This window comes from Pundamilia nyererei, unplaced genomic scaffold (genome assembly GCF_000239375.1).
Source record: "Pundamilia nyererei isolate P.nyererei 1_Seehausen unplaced genomic scaffold, PunNye1.0 scaffold00071, whole genome shotgun sequence".
Taxonomy (NCBI): domain Eukaryota; kingdom Metazoa; phylum Chordata; class Actinopteri; order Cichliformes; family Cichlidae; genus Pundamilia; species Pundamilia nyererei.
In genome coordinates this window covers 1077465-1099619 of record NW_005187472.1, presented here as the reverse complement: position 1 = coordinate 1099619, position 22155 = coordinate 1077465, and the positions used below count along the sequence as shown (strand labels likewise).

At 41.3% G+C, this 22155-nt stretch overlaps 1 protein-coding gene across 15 annotated transcripts in view; it reads right to left on the bottom strand.

Moving 5' to 3' along the window:
• Positions 1–22155, bottom strand: part of tns1b (tensin 1b) — a 185866-nt gene that overhangs the window by 43670 nt on the left and 120041 nt on the right. For 14 of the 15 annotated variants that reach the window (XM_013911754.1, XM_013911760.1, XM_005736849.2 and 11 more), the window contains 5 exons: positions 16283–16324; positions 8637–8686; positions 3737–3908; positions 1488–1538; positions 1276–1398 (listed from right to left, as the gene is read on the bottom strand). In XM_013911754.1, the coding sequence (XP_013767208.1) occupies positions 1276–1398; positions 1488–1538; positions 3737–3908; positions 8637–8686; positions 16283–16324 (438 nt within the window). Of the gene's footprint in view, positions 1–1275; positions 1399–1487; positions 1539–3736; positions 3909–8636; positions 8687–12913; positions 13212–16282; positions 16325–22155 lie in introns of those variants that run through there. The other variant, XM_013911764.1, reaches the window with a different exon arrangement.

Genomic DNA, 22155 nt, shown 5'->3' with positions numbered 1-22155 from the left:
CAATCAGACAGTTATGTTTGATGTAGGCTAATTGAAAAGTTGATACAGAATGTTAAAAGTTGCTTTATGCAGGTATACGTAACTTCAGAACACATCAACTTTATGCATATTAAATGTCAAAATTTTCCAATAGAAAGTTCTTATTTGGAGTCAGGCTCCTAATGACACTGTATTTAAAATAATCTAGCATATTATGTTATACAAAGTCATTAAACTATGGCCTTCTTTAAAAAAAAAAAAAAAAATGCTGTCAGGAATGCAGAGATTCAAAAACGGCAAAAAAAAATTTCTGTCATGGTAGATTCCTTGGATAAGTCTCCAGACCCCAGCCGAGAACATTGGGACTCTCCAGAGCCACAGAAAACATTATACAACTATTTTCACAAGCTGAGCCCTCCGCGTGACCAGTAAACGGACCGTTTTGTGTAAAACTGGTGAAGTGGCCCACGTCTGGTTGTAAAAAACGTCTGCATATTTGAGCGTGTATATGTGTCCAGGCACGTGATACTATGTCAACAGAGACGGCGTTCATTTTAACCCATCTATCCGCCTTTAAAATAAAGCTCGTGGTGGCGAATGAGTGAGTTCCACATTATAAATATCGCGGCAGCTTTAACAGCGTGGAGCCCAGTGGAAATGATTTGTGGAAACCAGCACGGTCAGCTTCCTTAGTGACCAAACTGTCGTTACTCGACTGGCAGGAAAAAAATCAAAAAAACAACAGCGGTTGCTACAGCAGCCGACTTGTTAGTAGCCTCCCTGTGGGAATGTTTTAGGATCCCATGGTTAATTCCTATGTTGCAAAACACAATCAGGAACAGAGCGGGGTTAACGTGAAAATGATTAGGTATTACATTCGGGACGGCAGCCTAGTAGCTGTATTGGATATACTCTTTATGGTGTGTGTCAGCACACTGAGGCTTCCCACAAGCGCATAATGTGATCCAAGTAAGTTTAGGCAACAACAGGAAAATATCGGTCACTTTAGTTTTTATGGTATTGTTAAGGGTAAAAGGGGTAAATAAACCTAAGTAGCCATGATGACTGGCATGCCTTACAGCCTTAATTTGTGTTTTCCTAACCATCATCCAGCCCCAACAAGCATACAAAGAGACGCACTCAGTGTCAGTGTTTCACTCAGATGGAACATCATTAGAAGCACACATGCACAAACAGCTGCAGCCTCTGAGGGGTCGTGAAAAGAGCCTGAGAGCACCCTCTACTGCCTGCAGTCATTGACTGTTTTTACAGCATCTTCTCGTTTTTCACTCTTACCTTATTGTGTATAACCACAACATTGTGGCTGTCCGCACTCAGCCACGTGTCCATGGCCTTACAGATGCTGCAGATTTTGTCCAAGGCTGGAGCGTGGTGGTCGGGCCAGCCAAAGTCCAGAACCTGAGAGAGGAGGAGAAAGGTTGCTGTTCATACCGGTGGTCATACAGTAACAAAGACAAAGAGAGGAGATGTTAAGCAGGCCGTTGTACCTTTGGATTGAGTTGGCTGATGTCATAGCGCTTCTCACTGAGGTTGAAGAGCTAAAGAAAAGTACAAATAAATATTACACAAGATATTAAATGAGAGAGGCAGGGCACTCTGGGAATCCTGAATACGAAAATATTAGAGAATTCGTACAGCCAAGCCAGTAAGCAACTGAACCAAACATGGGGGTTCATGATATGAGATGTACTCATTATCACCTCGGTCTTTGGTTATCATAGTAAAGGTAAGGGTACATATGTTTTTATTTGCCTATAATCTGAGTTGGAATCATATTTGTTCAGTGTGTTTGTGGGATGAGCCAGAGGGAATGATACACCACACATTACAGCTACAGGGCCATGGAAACCCGTGCCATGAAGCTCCTGGTGCACAGCTTCTGTGCTGATGTTCATCCTAGAGGAGGTTTGGAGCTCTGTAGTTATTGGCAGCTTTTAGGCATTATGCACCTTGTGTGTGAGTTGCTGATTCCTAAACGCTTACACTTGGCAATAATAAAGTTTAAAACAGATTAAGGAATATTTAGCAGTAAGAAAAAACTCCATAAGCTGACTTGTTGCAATGGTGGCACCTTATTAATTCAATTCAAAAGACCACTGAAATTAATGCTATGGCTCTCTTCCCATTTTATTTTCGGGCTTCTATCAAAATATTGTCAAGAGGCGGGACCAAGATGGCAACCAAATGTCAAGGCTTGCTTCATGAAGAATTTTGCAGGCTTTTGAGGCATGCTACATGCACATAGTCAAGTAACAAGGATTAAAGTGTATATGGATTTGGGATTTAAAACTTCAGACAAAAGCTGTCTCATCATTTGCAGTAGAAATGACAACTCTCATTGACCGGTTTTATTAGCTATGATAGATTACTAACAAAGTAGAGAGAGAAATTGATAGAAAACTCCATTTCTGGCTGACTTTAAAACATTTCAAGCTAAATAAGAAAGCATCAAAGCATCTTTATAGTCTAAATCATATTAACAATACTACCATGGAGGAAATATGGGATTAAACTAATTGTTGTCAAACAGGACAGAGCTAGCTACTTCTATATGTTACAGTGCAACATAATGTTAGCTTTTTGCTTTAATGTTTTTGATTCCAAAGTCATGTTTCACTAAACTTCAGAGAAAAGACGACTATATTTAGCGGGGTCATTGTGGTTCAGTGAATAAAAATCATGTGCTTTTAACATCACCCAAACTCGAACGAAGCCATTTTTAGTATCCGGCGATGGTGTTAAATTAGCCAACACATCATGAATGAGTCAGTCCTGAACAGAGTTTCTTGTAACTCAACCTGTAACTCAATAATGTAGTTAGCCGTCAATGAACTAACTGTTGCCCTTGCTGGGAAACTTCTCTATTAAACTGGCTGGTTGTGCTAGTTTTGGTGACTAAAAGTGTATTCATTTCCTCCCTTTCACCCATGTGTGTTTGGATTTGCAAATGCAGTAAGAAAGACTTACTTTAAAGATATGATTGACTCTTAATAGATAACAGCAGTGTCAAGTTGGAGTTGTTTAAGTTTAGCAAAAGATTAAATGCACACATTGACTGAGGTTGTGTCCCCGCTGCCCAGCATGGGTTATATCCTACACTGCTAACAGATACAGGAAGTCACAGTTTTGGGGTGTTTTCTATGTCTAATAGCTTTGCTTTATATTGGTAATTAGAACTTTGTAAAAAGGATTTACCAGTAACTGAAGAAATAACATGTTTTTCATGGGGGGGGGGTTTGTGTATGATACTATCTTTATGTCATTCTGCCGCCAATATAATCAATCCAGGACTTTTTCGGCCACCTAAAATATCTTTATACTGTTATGTTATTTATTTATTGTAATTTTTGCTCCCCTCTTGGCCAGATCCTGCTTGAAAAATACATCTTTTTTTAACCTCAATGAGACTTTTTCCCCAAGAACTGTCTCTAACTTCTGACAGGAATGTTCTTTCTGGCTCAAAATAACTTTTATGAGAGATATAATTAAGATCTGTTTGGCAGATAATAGGACAACAAATCATTTACAACAGTTTAAATGCAGGCAACCACTTTTCGGCCCAACAAAAAGCAACAGGAGCGATGCTTTGAACAACGAAGAGTGAGGCAGGTATCACATGCAATATAAAGTATGCAGATGTTATATAACCACTCTGTTAGGTGAATATGTGGTTACACCTTAGCTAAATGAGCTGATAATGACTTTTTATAACTATTCGGTTTTTCTGAAACCCTACCAGGTAGTTGTTCCCGTGTTTTGATCGCAGCATGGAGGCCACCTCCCTCAGGTTGGCAGCGTAGCTCTGCTCCTCCACATTGCTGGGGAAGGAGACAGAGATGATCCGCTCTGTGATGTAGATGAGGTCCAGCTCGTAGCTCTCCTCCAGGGCCTGCAGCAGACTCGCACTCCTGCAGAAAAAAGAAGTAATTCTGAGTATCAGCTGATAGAAAAACCAATGCAGGTCACCGGACTGCAAAAGATAGCTTTAATACCCCGAAGTAATGCAGCACATGTGATTTATACACTGCAGCTGAATGGCTTTAACCGAAGACTGCCAAAAGGATGAAAGCTGGTCAATTTTAATTAGGTAGCAGTTTTTGTTTAATTTATACAGATACTGGATACACGTCTGTCCAGTTCATGTTATATGGGCAGAGAGGGCTGCTTTACTAAAGATGGTAGCAGTCCCAGTTTGTTTTAGGCAATAACATTATTATGGACACAGTCATTTCTTACAGAGAAATGTCACAAGACACGTCTTCTTCTGACGTAATTTCAAGCTTGTACTTTAACTTCACATCTTCAGAGTCACATATTTGGAGCCCAAGGCAACAAAAAATGATGTGGCTTCATACGTCATCTGTAAACTGAATGTCCGCAGTGTTGCAAACAGAACACAACATTCTTTCTTTAAGTCAATATGGAACACATATCCTAATATGGAGAAGGCAATACACCATATAAATACCAAATCCACAATGACATCACTAAATCTCAGCGGGGTTCATGCTCTCCCTGCTGCATTAAACACAAGTCATGTTCTTAGACTGTCTGCAAAGAAAAGCGAGCGAGGAGAAGGTGACGCATCCGATGAACACACCAGGGGGCTGCGGGATATGTGGACCACGCAAACTGATGATCAGTGATGAGCAAAAGTGTTTTGGTTGTTGTTCTGCTGAGTCTTTTTTCCCCCTCATTTGGTCAGATTAGATCTAAAAGGGAGAGATTAAGGAGGACCAGATGAAAGGGATGTCAGAATTCCCTGATTGATCCGTAATTTACTCTCAGGCTCTTGAGAAAATGAGAGCAGGTGTTGCTCTTTGACTTTTCCAGATGTCTAAACAACACAGAGATTTGGTTAAAAAGCGAAGGAGCAAACAAGCTATTTTTTCAGTAATCTGAGGAGATTAGCAGAAAAGGATGTGCTTTTACAGCTAAATATTGGAGAAAAGTCCATTTAAGACCAACATGCAGCACTAGCTGAGTCGTGCTTACATGAAAGAAAGATCCTTAAAACGTGGCATCAACTTCTTTTATGCTTAAAAAAAAGTTATCTGCATGGCTGGAGTGGCTCTCAACCAAATTAAATGTCATTTGTTATTAATTAGTGGATGGTTTACTCACTTTTGAATCACATTTAGTCTTTTTTTAATCCCTCTTTTCAATGTTTGCTAAAAGATGAATTTTACTTTACAAATCCTTCTTTTTAAAGGTCAGGACTGATCAGATTTACCTCAGACACAGCATCCTTGTAATTATTTTTGTGTACAGCACTTTGTTTCTGCTGCGTCTGTTTTTAAAATGTTTACTAAATAATTTTGGGATAGTATGATACTGTATGGTACCGATGGACGTCTGGTGCTTGGGCTTGTCCCCAAATGTGCTGCCCACAGTGTGTTTATAGTCTTTAGAGTGTAAAATATATTTCATTGTTACTTTTACATTTCTCACTGATATTGCTCTGAAGACGTACTTGAAAAATTTTCTTGTCTTTATTGATTTGTGACATTTTTCTGTCACCCTTTCATTTGTGATATGATTGCACAGGTTGCGCGGTGGGAGGCAATCTGTCTGCAAACAATCACAGACTGACTGTATTCACTCTCAGACAAATTTGCAAAGGTTTGCAATTAACTGCCATCTAATTATTAAACAGATCGCCAACACATTGCAATCAGAGTTGATCTGAAATTTGTTAATTGATATATTCTGTTGTATTGCCAAATATTTGCCAAAAAGATTGTTGATCAGGTTTTGTGGGTTTTTATTAGAAGGATCATCACATGCAAGATTTATGCAATATTGCTGTGAATATACGCAAGTTACATTTTTTTCTAATTTCCTTGCAGATGTCTGGATTTGGTTTAGTTATATGGGCTGAAGTCATTTTGCAGGCTGAGATGTAGAGCCGTACAGGTGTCCTCTGTGACTCACCGTCTCACTAGCAATAAACAGACCTCAACTGATCAAACCTCTTTCCGACTTTTGCCTTTGCAGAAAAATATCAACCATAAAGAGGCCATAAAGAAGTGAAGTGGGTGAAGTGAAGGTGGGGAGTGAGTTGAAGAGGTTGCAGGAGAGGTGTCTGGAGCCAGACTGCAGCATATTTCCCACATTTGTCAGCTGTGAGTAGCCCCTGAGGAAATTGCTCATATGTCTGGGAGAGGGGATCGCTCCAGCTTTACTGTTCAAATACTGTAACCTGCTTTTTTCTGTACATCTGGAGCCACTCAAAACATGCTTACTGGAAATTATTCATCACTTCAGATAAAAGAAATTGATGTGTCGCACATGTCTCTACTGTGCTGAGACAGAAGTCTTATCAAGTTTTTGAAAATATTTCTTTAAACCTGCATCTCCTCTTTCCCACCATTTCCTTTTCACTCTCTTGCATCTCCTTGTGTATGCCTCTCACCTCTGAGTGCAGTCAAAGCCAATATACTGTAGACCTGTGGTTTGGTCCCATTCCAGATTCACCAGCATGTGTTGACCGGCTGAGTGCCAACCTGCTTCTCATCAGCTGAAGAGATTAAGCGATTGCTCCTTTTCTGCATACCGCATTTGACGAATGACGCATTATCTCTGCATGCTCAATTTCAGTGCTGCACTGATCTCGTTTGTCAATCCAGACAAACACTGAACCTTTTTTTTTCCTAAATCCAGAAACCTTAGACATTTAACTGTTAAAAAAAATCCCCCAAGATATCTGCAATAAAAGTCAACAACCGGGATTTCCATGGTTTCTTCCATTCAAAATACGGAGCACCCTACTTGACTTCAGCTTATAATCATACTTGTCATACTTCCTGATGGGTATAAACATATTACCACATATTTTCTCATGACCCAAAAGGTCAATTGGCTCGTCCAAGTTAAACTCGCTACTTAGACTGATTTGACCTTTTCTATTATTAATATTTTGAGTTTCTTAAGCAAACGACTTAACACCATGCGCTATTCATTTTTTCTCTGCATTAGTTACAGATGCTTTTCACCTCTATATGTTAAATATTATATAAACGTGATGCAGAAGGAATAGTTCACAATGACAAATTGTAATATAAGACCGCCAAGCTCCCAGGGATTTAAGCCCATTTTAGCTTGTTTTGGTTTTCCAGCAACAGGCAACTGTTTTCAGGAGAGACTTATTGTATATTCCCTTTCCAGCACCAAACAGTAAACAGATAAAAGTAATAAATATCTTTTTTACTAGTTAAATATTTCAGTACTTCCCTAGAAGGTGATGAAGACAAAAATACACCGGAAAATGGTTACATTTGTATACCTATACCGATAAACCATCGTAAATCCCAAAAAGTTGATTCTGTTCATCTGGACGTAGCGTCGTCAGTCCATGAAGAATTCACTTGGATGAGTGACGAATCATTTCTCCCACTCAAAACGCTACGTCCAGATGAACAGAATCAACTTACCGGATTTATCCTTACCGGGGTGATTCAGCATGGATCAAGACAAACTATCTTAAAGTTAGGTAGTTTGAACATTTGCTTCGAATGAGAGCAAAAGGAAACAAACTCAGTGCTTCTTTTTTGCAAGTAGCATGTCTAAAAGTCTTCAGTTGAAAGATCTGTGCACCACATTTCAGAATCAGAGAACGTATGTAATAATATCTGCAATGTTGCATGACCACAGCTGTCAAATTAACCTGTCACTGTAGATGTGTTATGATATGTTATGTTTACCACAAGTGAGAATTGTGGTTTTCTTTAGCTTTGATAAAAAAATAAAAATAATACTAAACATGTTGTCTACACTACCTAGTTATTTAAACTAAGTAGGTACCGGTAGGTAGTATTACCCAAACACTTTTATTTGTAGGCTTAGAGGACGGCGTAGCAACACAAACCTCCACGCAAATACAAAGTGTGATCATAGGAATGTACCAAACCTGTCTGAACCCAGAGTTTGACTGGATTAGTTAATTTAGCGGGAGGATTACATCAGACAACTGTCAATGATTCTGATGTTAGGCACTTAAAAATTTTTTCCTTTATATGGATGGAAATCAGGTGTAATCCTCTCAGTAAATGAACTCACACGTTCTTTGCATGGGCTGTTAAACCTGCTGATGTTCCAGATGTTGAACTGTTTTTATTACCTCATATCATCTAGGTGAATTGCTGCGAGGGAGCCAAACTGTCATTCAAGCTTCGCACAGCACACAGTTGTGTTGTGCCATCAAGTCTGACACATTAATTACACAACTGACAACATGTGTGACTCCCTGAGGACCGAGGCTGACACCAGATATCTTTATGTCCAACAACACACCGAGCGGTCCAGTTCAACAGCGGGGCATGTTGCTTTTACAGTGTCCCCTGGTAAAAATCGGCCAATATCACATTACATCTAAACTTTTCATTTTCAGATTCCTCACATTATCAAGCAGGACGCAGAGAACGCACAGAGCTAAGCCTGATATTTATTTCACCCCCCCTTATTATAAATCTGCACTTTTGCTGGAAGCAGGAGAGATCGTTTTCTAAAATAATTAAACAAACGCAGCCGGATAATCCAAATGAAGCCTTTTATGGGAAACGTGGAGAGAAGGGAGGAAAAGTAGGAAAACTCAAAACTGATGAGGAGGACAGGAGACAAGAAAGAAGGGAAGCTACCTCGATGGCCTGCGCCGTGACTCCATGCTCTTTGAGGATTTTGTTGAGCCCTGCAATCACAAAGAAAAACTTTATTAGTATTCTTTGCATGCACACAAAGATGTTTCTCAACAAGCTGTTACAAACATTCATACACCAAATAAGGAAATCAGTTAAAGAGACGTTCGAATTATTAAAATGACTGCTTCACAGTCATCCATGTAACCAGCTCAGCCTTGCTGGTAAATTTGGATCTTCTGAAATTTGGAAAATAATGGAGCCTTTGATTTTACAGATTACAGCAGAGCATAAATGTAAATCATAATTATTGTAGCTGTAGCAGAATCACAGACTGGTTAGGGAGGTCCGTGGGATGCATCCCAGTGAGAATCAGAAGAATGCTGCACACACAACAACTTGTCAATCACTAACTAAAGCACTACCTACTTTACCCTCTAATAGAGACCATAATTTACAAAATAAGCATTATGTTGTACTGAGTAAGACTTGAAACTAGTGGTTGAGGTCATAAACTCATCAGTAAAGTGTTTACTGTAGTCAGCAATCAAAATGGTAAATGACCTGTATTTGTATAGTGCTTTACGAGTCCCTAAGGACCCCAAAGCGCTTTACACATCCAGTCATCCACCCATTCACACACAGGTGATGGAAGCTACATTTTAGCAGAGGCGAGGCTGCCGGACACCAGCGCCACCGGACCCTCTGACCACCACCAGTAGGCAACGGGTGAAGTGTCTTGCCTAAGGACACAACGACCGAGACTGTTCAAGCCAGGGCTCGAACCGGCAACCTTCCGATTACAAGGCGAAGTCCCAACTCTTGAGCCACGATCGCCCCGGCAAAAGAGTCGAGCATAATTTTCCTGTACACTTTTATATAACCAAATATCTTATATTTAGAGACAGCGTGTGCCTCTCACACATATCAGTACTGAGATATATGTTGTGTGATATCTGGACTTTATTTCTTTATTATTTAAAAGAAAATTGATGCTCGATGTAATTTAGAGATGTGTTATGGCATCATTTGCACTCCCCTCAGCGCTGTCCGCAGCACATGTAATAGGAGCAGCAACACAACTATTTGTGGAAACCGAGGAAAGAATGACTGCATCACTTCCCCTTTTACTATAATTTCAACATACCGCATGTAGATCTTTAAAGAAAACAATCCTGAAAATCCAGAATCAGCCAATCAGGCTTCAATCTGTGGAGTAGCTGAGGTAATGATACTAACAGAAAACTCCGACGACCTTCACCTCGACACGGCAGATCTTCTTACTGCTCAAATGAGACTGTAAACGCGTGCTCGAGCCAGCTGTCTCCAGTCCTGTGATGTTATACTGTCTAACAGGCAGTTAGAGTTTGAAATAGTTTTCATCCCTTTAGAAAATAAACACTCTGAAAGACAAAGATCTGATCACTGCTGCAGAGTGTGTATTATACCTTAGGAAGGGAAGGAGGGGGAAGTCTCTTATATGAAGCTGTGTAGCGCCATGTGAGAAAGGCTTCACATGGCACCTTCATAGAGCAAAGCAGAGGAAGTGTGGCTGAAAGTGACCGGCTGTGTTTGGCTCCACTAAGCCTGGCCCGCCTCGCCCCCCCACTCAGACCAGCTTGAGGAGGGGGGTCAGAGGGCACGTGGACTTATTCACTCTCCTGTGATGTTTGGGTCACATGTACACAGGAAGGGGCTGTTATCCGTCATCATCCATTATATCAGATTGGCTGGCTAACCATCAGTGTCAAGAGCACCACTGACCTTCCTGTATGAGCATTAGTCTGCTCTGCTCTCCTAACAGCCGACTGTCGCTGAGTGAAGAACTGACACTCTGTTAGAAATGTGAAACCTTTTCTCATGTTTCATATAATAGTCTTAAAGGTTTCTAAAAGGGAGACTCAGGTTGAGATTGTGCTTGTCTGTTTATGATTTTTTTTTAGAAAATCTTTATGCAAAAGTATCCTGGGCCATGATGGTACAGGAAACAGATGGAAACTACAGCCAGAGGACCTTCTTTCTACTCTGTTCGATTAAGTTTTATTTATACAGCGCCAAATCACAACAACAGTCACCTCAAGGTGCTTTATATTGCAAGGTAAAGACCCTACAATAATACAAAGAAATCCCAGCAATCAAACGACTGCCTATGAGCAAGCACTTTGCTGACAGTGGGAAGGAAAAACTCCCTTTTAACAGGAAGAAACCTCCAGCAGGATCAGGCTCAGGGTTGGCGGCCATCTATAAGGCGACAGCTAACCACTGAGCCACCAAAACAGATATGTCAATAGTCAGGGCTAAGCATGACCTTTTGCTCCATTTTCCCATTACTACACCTTCTGCTGATGCACAAATACTACACACCAGTAGAATTAAAAACAACAGGTTCATAAAAATACACATTTAAGAAAAATAAAAAGTAGGACTAAATAAGATCGAGGGTAGAAAAACTGAACACAACAGAAAGCTTCACTTTCAGAGATCCTGGTTCCCCTAATAGCAGCTTCCACGTCCCCGTACCAGAGCATTTAACCGGGAAATTGCATTTTTATCACCGTGGAAGGCTTTCACTAGATCAACTGGTGATAAATGACATTAAAGCAGCTGTGGGGAGGTTACTTAACTCTGGTCCAACGTTAAAACCTCCTAAATTCTTGGGAAATCAAACCTTACAGTTACAGTTATTATCTGGCATTTCAACATCCCACAGCATCAAATACCAACGTTCTGCCAGAAGTGGCTTGCATCCTTCGAGCTTGAATATACCAGCTGCAGCAATATTATACACAAAGGGAAAAAGTCCCCTTTGAAAGCAAAGATACGCCTCTGCAGCGTCCTTAAAAAATTATGCTTACCCAGTTTGTTTTAACATGACAACCTTTATGAGCATCCAGATGTGATGGGTTGGGAGTGAGCACTGTCTCTATGTTGCTACAACCTGGTGTGTTACATCACCAACACTAAAAGGACAAACAGCTTTGACAAAACAGTGTTATTCGACACCCCAAGACAGAGTTTAACCATTATTTGGTGAATCTGGAGATTCTAACAAGTATCTGTATTAATTGTGACATTTCCTGGGGGGCCGTGAATGCGTACGCATACATAGGCACAAACACAAACATATCAGACGATGGGGTATTTTCCCAGAACGGCCCGTTTGTTTTGATAAATGCTTTGCTTCCCTCCCCTCGATTCTACAGCCCAAATGTTCACATGAGTCAGTTGCCCAACTGAGGTGACACAAAGCAAATCCACCCCCCACTCTGTCTGCACTTTGGACTAAGTGCTTCAACATGTTGCAAGGGGCTCCAAAGCGCAGCGAGTCACCAGAGGAGGACAGAGATGAATGAGCGAGAAACGACCCAAAAGAGAGGGTTCAAAGACAAACGCAGAGCGTGAAGAGGGCTGAGTGTTTGTGCCGAGCGGTGCTGAGGGAGTTACCGTGCACCAGGGTCAGGAAAAGCCCAAGCGTTTCTTGAGGTAAAGGGACGCCAACACGGGACACGGAGCCACCAGCATGCAAGCGAAAAAGTCTTAATTAGAGACTGCCAGAGAGCTGTCGTTTATATTGTGCTGCAAAGACGGCGGTTAATTCATAGTTTTTGCTTCAAATTAGTCTGAATTGTTGTGCAGAGGATTTTATGAGCCACGAGATTTAAGTTAAACTGCAACCATCTGGGAGAGTAAAGGCGCTGCATTGAAGCCAGGGTCAGCAATAAGACAATAACTTTCACTGTGGTCACATTGATGTTTCTGCCTCTGAAAAACTCAAAGACATCATGATGTGTGACGAGTTCATGAATGGAGGGTCTGCAGGAGCACATTGGAGTAGCTTAACAGAATGAAAGAAGAAAATAATCTTAACAAGCAACAGTTTCCCAAAGTTAAAGACATTAAGCTCCTAAACATGACACAATCCGCATCTCCTTTGGGAACTTCCATCAGGGAGGGGGGGGAAGAAGCAAGGTAGTGGGTAAAGAGAAGGAGGAGGAGGAGGTGGGAATTAGAGTGGGGGGTCCTCCAGGCCCTGTTTCCAGATGAAAAACATCTGGGGAGGTTGACTTTACAAGCAGGCCATACAAATTAACCATCTGAGAAAAAGTGAGGCAGTAAGGGAGGAGGGGGGGGAGGGAGGGAAAAGACGTTGGGGGCTTGTAAAAGTCTGCGAAGGAGACAAAAACTTTTTCTATGACAAAGAAGAAAAAAACATTGAGCGTGGAAAGAGAAGAAGCAACAAGAGCCGCTTTTAGCCAAATCCTTCATTCATCGCATCCTACCTTCCTGAAAAGGTAGCCCGTACTCCATCGCCATGCCCCCCTCAGAGAGGAGAGCCGCCTCCTAAAAGACCCTCCTCGGTTCATCTCTGGAGAGCTCCCGCTGCCTCTCCCTGCTCTGTGTCCGGCAGTGAACTTCCCTCTAAGAAACCTCTCCCTTTTCTCTGACAGCAGAGGAGCAGAAGAAGAAGAAGGAAAGCAGAAAAAAAAAGGGCTCTATTTTGGGCCGTAGCCTGCAGCGGCCCACTACATGCTCGAGGTCGGGGCAGACTCCTCCACAGAGCTCGTATCGTTCCTTCTGTCCTCTGTGTGCTCTCCCTTCCCTCTCTTTCTCTGCCATTGGCCACCCTCCGCCTCCCACCACGTTATCTCTCTCTTCCCCCCACATTCAACTTTTCCCTCCCTCCCTCGCTCCCATGTCTCTTTCTCATCTTTGCATGGATCTAAATTGCTAAGCCTTTCCGTCTCTTTAGCCAAACATGTGGGAACTGATGCATGTTTGTAGACATAAACACACACAAGTCAGCTGAGTGGAGCTGCTCACTGCTGCACGTCCTAAGTCATAACCGTACAAATGTAACCACGTGCCTTTTTTTTTTGTGTCATCTTATCAACTTTCTCACACGAGAAGCTGAGGATCGAAGGCAGGGGGATCTGTCGGGGAAGTGAAATCAGAAAAAGAAGTAAAATGATGCAGCTTAAAAATTAATACTGATTAAAGAAAAACAGCCAAGATGTTCATAGCAGAAAAGAAAAACAAAGCTCAAGCAGAAACTGATGCAGGTCTTGTTGTCACAAGATAAATCTCTGTGATGCTCCAAGGCGATGAGGCGTGGCCAAACATCCGCCACACGTCACTGTGTAACCACACAGCAAATGCCCATGACAAGACAGCAGCAGCTGCACTTGCACACAAACAGACACTCGAGCACATACAGTCCACTCTGTACAGACATGTGATCATACAGTAAGCATAAAACAGCAACTCGTCTAATCACACACTTACGCCGAGGGTGTGATTCAGACTTTGGCCCTCGTTTAAGGTGCTGACCAAACTGTGCCGGACTGGGAAAAACTCACAAGACTTTTAAAAGACTGTCTCAAGTGACTGAAGGATAACATGGGAAACGCCAATATAAGCAGCCACACACACCATTCCCAAAAAGGCACACAGCTCTGTTTGTGTGTATTTTTGGTCCTTGTGGGGAAAGCGGGCACTCGGCTTTGGGTGGCAACTCTAAATTGGTTACTCGATCCTTCCTTTCTCAGACAAAATACAACTCGCAGGAAGTCGTGTTGGAGACAAATAGTGCCCAGTGAGTCCAAAGCAAACATGTACCGCCCTTATTTTTGAGTGCTTTGTCAGAACATCGAAATTTATTGTTTTCAAGGAGTTGGCAAAAAGAACCAACAATCATATCAACTCTTCTGAAACTCTAACAATAAAAAAAAAAAAAGTGTTTAAAATACATTACTACCCAATGCTACCTGTGGAGTCTGGGCTGAAAACCAGCATGTCCAAATACTCCAGCAGTCACAGACAAAAACGCAAGGTTTAAAAATACTGGAAGTTGTTCATATCTGCTAATGTAGCTGCAGCACTGAGCCCAGTGTTGCATGAATGCATAGACATTAGATGGTCACGCCTCAAAACTTCCATCCAGTCCATACACTGAGCCCCCAGACTGGAGGTTTGTGTCAAACAGTGTACGCAATGAAAATTGAGGGTCTCCTTGTTTCACACGTCCTTACTGATTCATATTTAGAGCTTAGAGGGGGTGAAGGAGGCATAAGTTACACTTTTGTTGTTAAGTTGTGACCGTTCATCTCATTAACCCGGTAACCCAGAGTCTAACATCTCATGTGTAAATGAACCATGCCAGCACCTTGCATAAAACAATGCAAGCTACAGCTCCACACTTGATACTCAACACAATTTATTAAACAGATAATAATATTTATCTGATCCACAACTCATTTTATAAACTCACTTTAGCTGCAGATGCTTCAGTTACATTTTAAAAGAGTTTATACTACAGTAAACAGACAAAACCTTTTTAAAAATAGTTAGCGGGCCGTGCGGCTGCCTGTGCTGGGCTTATCTCGCTCACGCTGCGTAAGCTGAACATCACTCAGATGTCGTAGTGGAGATGAAGGATGCCAGAATTCACGTGCCACAGACACTTGTCTTTTCACTAAACACATCCACAATTTTTCCCCAAAATATTTCCATGTTATGTTACCATCTAGCTTTACTCCAGAATATTTCCAATGCAAATATTGAACTTTGTAACCTGCATCATATATTTTAATATAAATCGACTAATATTCAATCGTGCAGTATTATCGATAAAGCAACAACGTGATATATTAAGTAATTAAAATCATCTACAGCTTCAACATTAAATTGATTAAACACATTATTAAATCAGCAACTATGATTCAATAAAAGCACGGACGTGAGTCAGAAGAAAGTACTTTTACTTTACGTACTTTAAGTACAATTTGAAGCTCAAACTTGTACCATTCAGTAGAATTAAGACTTTTTCTTAAGGGGCCATAGGCCTCTGCACGAGCCTCAAAAAATGCACGCCTGCTACGCTCCAGGTGCACAGGAGAAGGTGCAAACAGACTTTGCATTCCAGCACACTGCACTGGTCACATTAGCGTAGCCCAAGTGCTTCTTGGCACAGGTTGCCAATCAACGGCCTTGCAGGTAACCGCTCTATGCAGTTTTTTGTTCTACTCCAGATGTACTCGTGTCAGTCCAGCAGCTAAACTGTCTGAATATATTCTTTTAAAGAAAATAAGGACTACTTGGATGTAGGGTCGAAGGATGTGTCATACAGACACCATCTTTGGTGTTACGGGGTTCGACGATAGATTTCAACTGGGTATTATTTAATGTTTCTGTTTTGATGAATCAAAGACAACCAAAAGCAACCAAGAGTCCACTTAGCTGTTTGGTACAGTAATGTGGCTTGATGCCTAGCAAAGAACTTCCTGTTTGATATGATTTAATGTTTGTGTTCTGAAAAGATAACGTGATATCATCTGGCGCAAATATGTGTTTTTGTTGTGGACGATGGATGTGAGATATTGTTTAAAAATAGCTCATGAATGAGTGGGATTTTGATCTCAACAGGCCCTGCTGTGCATCAAGTGTAGACTTAATCTGGCTTTTCTGAAGTATTTATTATAATGAATGTCCTTCATGGCAGCTGGGAAACCATCCACTCATACTTTATACCTTTTCTACATCAAGTATGTCTGACCTCTCAGCCAAGGCTGCAGAGGCAGATCCATCAGCTCCTTCATTAGTCTAACCAAGCAAGAAGAATGGACCTGCGAAAAATCAGCAGGTAAACTCACCATGGTGTCTACATGTTTGAGAGGGAGGTCACTGCTCGGCGCCTGTTCAGAAACGACAAAAAGAGACAGACAGTGAGATCAACACCTGCCGATACGCTTCAAACAGTTGACTTTGTGAGATGTTATGTTGTGTCATCGGGTGTTTACGCTATGCTCAGAGCCATTCCTTGCCCTAATGTGGCCTGGAGTGGAGTAGAACTCCACCTTGAATGTGTGGGACCATCTATAATCCTTCTGTGCAAATATTTACACAAAGAGACAGGTCTGCTTCCATTAGCCAAGACCAGAGAGTCCAGCCGAGGAACTCTCTTTTTCAACACCATATACAGCTATGGAGAGAGAGAGAGAGAGTGTCAGGAAAGACAAAGGAGAGGAAAAAAGGGGCACTGTGGGACAAGAAACCAGAAGAAAGTGGTGGGAAGGGGTTGATGGACATGCTAAGAGCAATCTGTGACGTCATGAGCTTGTGTGGGCTCCACTAACCTCAGACTAACACACACATGTGCATGGAACTAAATGAGGCCTAAAATGCATCATAGCATTTGAAGATCCACGCTGCTGTGGATTTTTATGCAGAGATGTTCATTACCTGACTGTTTCAATACCAGTACAAAAAAAAAAGAAGAGTCCAAAGTTTCAATACTCTGCACTGAAAGTTGGGTTTGCTCATTTTTTCACATTTTTTCATGTTCTGGAGATCATGAGCCTGTTCGGACTTTAGACAGCATTAGGGTAAATAGCAGGAAGATCTGAACTTTAAATACTGGCAGTACCAGTTGCTGCATATCATTCTGCATCTCTCAATCCCTAAATGTCCTCTTTCTCTTCACTCTAAGTATGGAAAAATATCTTTTTAAATTCTCAAAACCATGGAAATAACCTAAAAAACACCCACACATTAGTCCTGTTTTTGGTAACAGAGCTGATACCAGAGAACAAAAAGCAATGTCCTCTCTGTAAATGCCATTAAAAGTCAAGAACAAGGAAAAATACGACTAATTCTCAGTGAATTACAATAAAAAGACCAAAAATCCATCTTTGTCTGCCTCGTGCACAGATATAGATTCTCTTCATCACACCGAAGACACTCAAGTTCTGTAACATTAAAGTTTGCCTTTAGTTTCATTGAAATTATATTTTTCAAATTTTTATATTTTTTTAACTATTGTAAAAATTAAATTGTGAAATTCTGGCCCAAAGTTTAAAATAGGGAACAGTTTTATTAGGTGACCAACATGTTTTTGCTTGTGGCCTTCATCAGGGTCCAAGTTGAAGGCCGAAGCGCGTTAGTCACCTAATAAAGCTGTTCCCTTTACTTTAAGTGTTGCTGGAGTCTTCACGTCATCAGATCTTTGTCTTCTTCATGCACCTTGGAAGGAGGTTAAGTTGTGCCATGCCATTATGTGTATAACATAATATATTTTTGTCAGTCTTTTTATTTTGTTATTATTGCTATTTTTCCCACTTTATTTCCTGGGAAACAAAGAATCTTTCCTATAAATATAAGGAAGTCGTTCAGCTGTTCATGACAATTTTAGAACCTTTAGCCGGACAAAGACCAAACAGACATGAAGAGCATGCTGACACAGCTGGGCATCTCCACAAAAAAATCTATTTTTGTGAATTGATTATTCATCACAGAAGATATCAAATGTGAGTCAAAGTTGAGCAGTGTGGCTCACTGAGGTGGTCTTTATCACTGCTGACCAACAACGTAGCCAAGACACAAAGAAACAAACGTCGGGCTGTGGTTACACACACTTCATTAGTGCCAGGTAGTGGATCACCGTTAGCTTGGGAATTTGACGACAATGCAAAAAGCATGGTAAAGTAACAGCACGTCACCCTTCAAATACACTGATGAGAAAACATATGATTGCAGCGCTTCATTCTTTAATCCTGCTTGGTAGTGATCTCTGCAGAGTCCCACACAGAGAGCTGGGCTGCGACACCCAGGACGATCTGCTTCTGTAGAAACTTTCAGTGGAACATAAACAGCAAATGTAAACTGTTAATTACAGTCTGAGCGTGCAGGCCCTAGAATACAGACTCCAAACACTCAGACTAAACCGCCAAGCAGGGAGAGCACGAGAGACCTACAGTCACTGGAGTCTGCTCCAAACTGCAGCATTTATGTCTGAAAGGGATTAAATTATCAGCATCGTGACTACATTTCTCTCTGTTGTACATGCAGACAGATGTTGTTTCTAAGAATGAAGGACAAGGAAACAGCAGGCTAATGTTTGAGATTCTAAATGCAGACTGTGGATTTCACTGCAAGGCCAAAATTTGCAGCCGCAGGCATTTTCACACAAATGGAGGCCATTGTGTGTAAACCCAGAAAAACACACAGAGACACAAACAATTCTCACAATGATATATTCGAACATGTGCATTTCCGCTTTGCAAGATTGCAGCCAGATGGCTGTTTTGCATCCATGTGCACATCGTCGCTTAGAGATGCAAATAATTCAGAGAGCACGAGAAAGCCGGAGAAGTTTTGTATCAGCAAAACAGCCGACAGAGGAAGTGTTTGCAGTTTGTGTCAGTAATCTTCAAAAGAAGCATTTGAAGGGGGGCTTTGATACAGACATTACCATTTTTTTTTCTTAAATCAGGGCAATTCTTGCAGGCTGTGCACAATAAATGTCACAATTTAATTTTGAAACAAGAAACAGACGAAGCTTTCAGAAACTCCAAGACCCAAATGATTAAAAGCTTTAAATTAAACCTAAATTATCTGTCCCAGCTCAGAATTTCAGATTCAAGATCAAGAGGTCAAGTCTTCAAGCCCAGGACTGTGTACGTATTCACAGTGAAGGAAAGGCCAACCACTATCTTCTTTAAGACTAGATGTTTACCTGTTGTTCCTGGGTATTTAAAAGCAGAATTAGGAAATGGGCAAAACATTAAGCTTTCAGGCCCGTGTTCTGTGGAACCAGCTCCCAGTCCAGGACTCATCTTGTTGGGGTCTAGTCGTTTTTTGTTTTGTTTTTTTTTTTTTGGGGGGGGGGGGCACTATACTATACTAGTTTTATTTGCAGTCCTTATGATGACATAGTAAGCTCTTAAGGCTGCAGCTTTAGTGCATCATGCTGTGTCATCCTGCCACATGTCTGTCAGCAGGAGCCTCTGCTGAATCAAGCCAAGCAACAAGTTGATCTGAAGCTCTCATTCGAGACGTGTTCGTATCGTTTCTTTTCTAAATCAAGAACAAAGCAGATGTAATAATTTTATTTATTTGAAGCTACAGTTTAAAACTTCAGGATCTGATTAAAGCAAGAAGCTGTGGAGGATAGTAATGCATACCAGAATCCTGAATCTACTTTATAGCGAGACAGTTGTGTTTCTCATTTTTAATCACATTGGCCCATGTGACAGGGGTGCAAACTTGCAGAATTTTAACTCTTAGCTGGCCTCCCTGTGCACACCGAATGAATGTGCTGTGGTCTGACAGCACACAACCGCAGGGCAGACTGCAAAAAACTCTTCAAACATAATCGTGATTAAACATAATTACAACAGATGCGAGAATAAAGACGAGAGCAAAACAAACACTCCTCTGTGGCCAAGAGCTTTGCAGCACCTGCGAGGCCAGCGTAAACACAAACCTCACAAGTATGTTAGTGTGCCCTTCTAATCGTGCCTCATGTGCCATTTCCATACAACTATTAGTCTGAGAGTGAGCCTTTGAACTTGAAATCATTTTCATCAAAGATTTTCAGATTTTGTGCCTCCATTGCGCATCTCTTGCTCAGAGCTATGTCATCATCGTGAACAAAGTCAGCTGAGGCTCATGAGAGGGGCTAAATGCAGGCCGTTGCTCTCCCACAGATCTACAAAATATTACAGCTTTGGCTTAAAAGGAAAACAAATTCAGTATGCCTGGTTTCAGAGTGAGGATATCTGGGAGGTTTCCCCAGTGTCTTTGGTTAATAATAATGATAGAGATTAGTTCCAGAGCTGCTAACAGCTACATTCTGTCAACATTCATTGATCTACATGTCTCCAAACTGAACAACCTGTGTCACTTTTCTACTCCATGTTAGTTTAGAATACTTGCGCATCACCTATAACACTAGACCAAAGATTTGGCAGACTTTGCCAGAATGCCAACAGCTGACAAAAAAGTAGAAAGCTCGGCGTGATTAAACTGTTGTTTCATCCAAGGTCCTTTTATACTGACACGGTTCTTGTGTTCCAGATGGTTTCTATCAAGCATCGCAACCAAAATGAAAGACAGGCTGTAGGCTCAAAGTAAGTCAGGTGTTTGTATATTACAACAGTCAATTTAGACCTCAGACCTCCCCTTCCTCCTCCTGCTTTACTCACATTGCGGAGCAACGGTAGCTGCTATGGGAAAAGAAGCATTGTTATAAAATCTGCGGCCACTAACTACATGTTGGAGAAGTGATCTAATTTAGTTTCAAATCTGTGTTGCTTTAAATAGTTAGAGAAAGAAAGGTTTGATGCAGCACAGATGGGCAGAGGCAAATTAAAGGAATCATAATAAAATGCTTTCTAATGTTATATAATTACATATATTCTGTTTCTGAATCATCTGTTCTTCCCATTTAATATCAGATCAGACTGCCTCACGGCTCGTAACGGCTTTGTTTTGGTGGTATAAGTAAAAGTTATTATACCTGAAATGAATCTCAGTGCAGAGGAGAACTCAATGGAAACATTAGCCAGAGTTAAAGCAGAAAGTCTTTCTGTTCTCTGCAATGTTTACAGCACAGACTGTATATAGAAGATGGATGTTGCTACTGTGACATCACCACATGGTTGGCTAGGTGTCACTGTGAAACCTTGAGCTGAGTATTTTGTTGTTTGGAAGCCATATCTGCCAAATAGGATTGCAGGGACACAACAGACCATCATTTAGAAAATGAATATCATCTTCTATGGTAGAAGACTTGAAAATAAAGATTGAAATCATAAACTCATCAGTAAAGTCTTTAATAAGGTTGTAAATCTAGGGAGCCAATTTTCCCACAGATTTCTATACAGCTAGAGTCGCCCCCTGCTGGCTAGCAGAAAGAACACAAGTTTAACTGACACACCAACTTCTCTTTTTATATTGGAACACTGACTACTGATGTTTTGGCTCAAGTAGAAGTTAGCATCATGTTTTTGTCATCAAACGTTAATGCCATTTGACATTGCAAATCACTTCCAGAACACAATACTCTGCTTATTCACTAACAAATTCTGAGTGAAGGAGTCTTTTAACTTAGTTACTCCCGTTCGTCTGTCCTTGTAAAAAGTGTCACGCGAAAACACACAGATGATAAGAGACCATCGACTCAGCCACGTGTTCGTCTCCTCTGAGCGCAGCACACCGTCACCCAGAGCTCTATCTGCTCCACCACTGTGCCATGTGCTCTTTTTCACATGAACACAGTGGCTCCTTTGACCAATTTACCAAATTATAGCCCGCTGCTTTAAGGAGAGCAGAGGTAGTGAGCACGCTGGGAGTTTCCTCCCATAAGGGGCAGGGAAGAACGTAGACAGTGAGCAAGAGCCTGTCGGGCAAATGACCCAGGGCTAAATATACAGCTATGCATCTTTGGAGCTCGAGACACAGCCCATTTAGCCCGGCCCAGGCGGCTTAGTGTGGACAGAAGAGTGGTTAAGATCACCACTTTGGGTGTGTGAGTGTGGGTGTGAGACACAACGAGAGAGGGACGGCGTTTTGGCCTCTGAAAGGAAACAGTCTGTTTCTGTGAGCACTGGATGGCTTCAGTGTTTACATTCAGTCAGCAGACTGAGCATTGAATAAACTGAAAAAATTTAATAATAAATTTACATAGAAATAATTACACTATAATGACACAATGCCTCTGATCTCACAGAGTTAATCCTTGTCA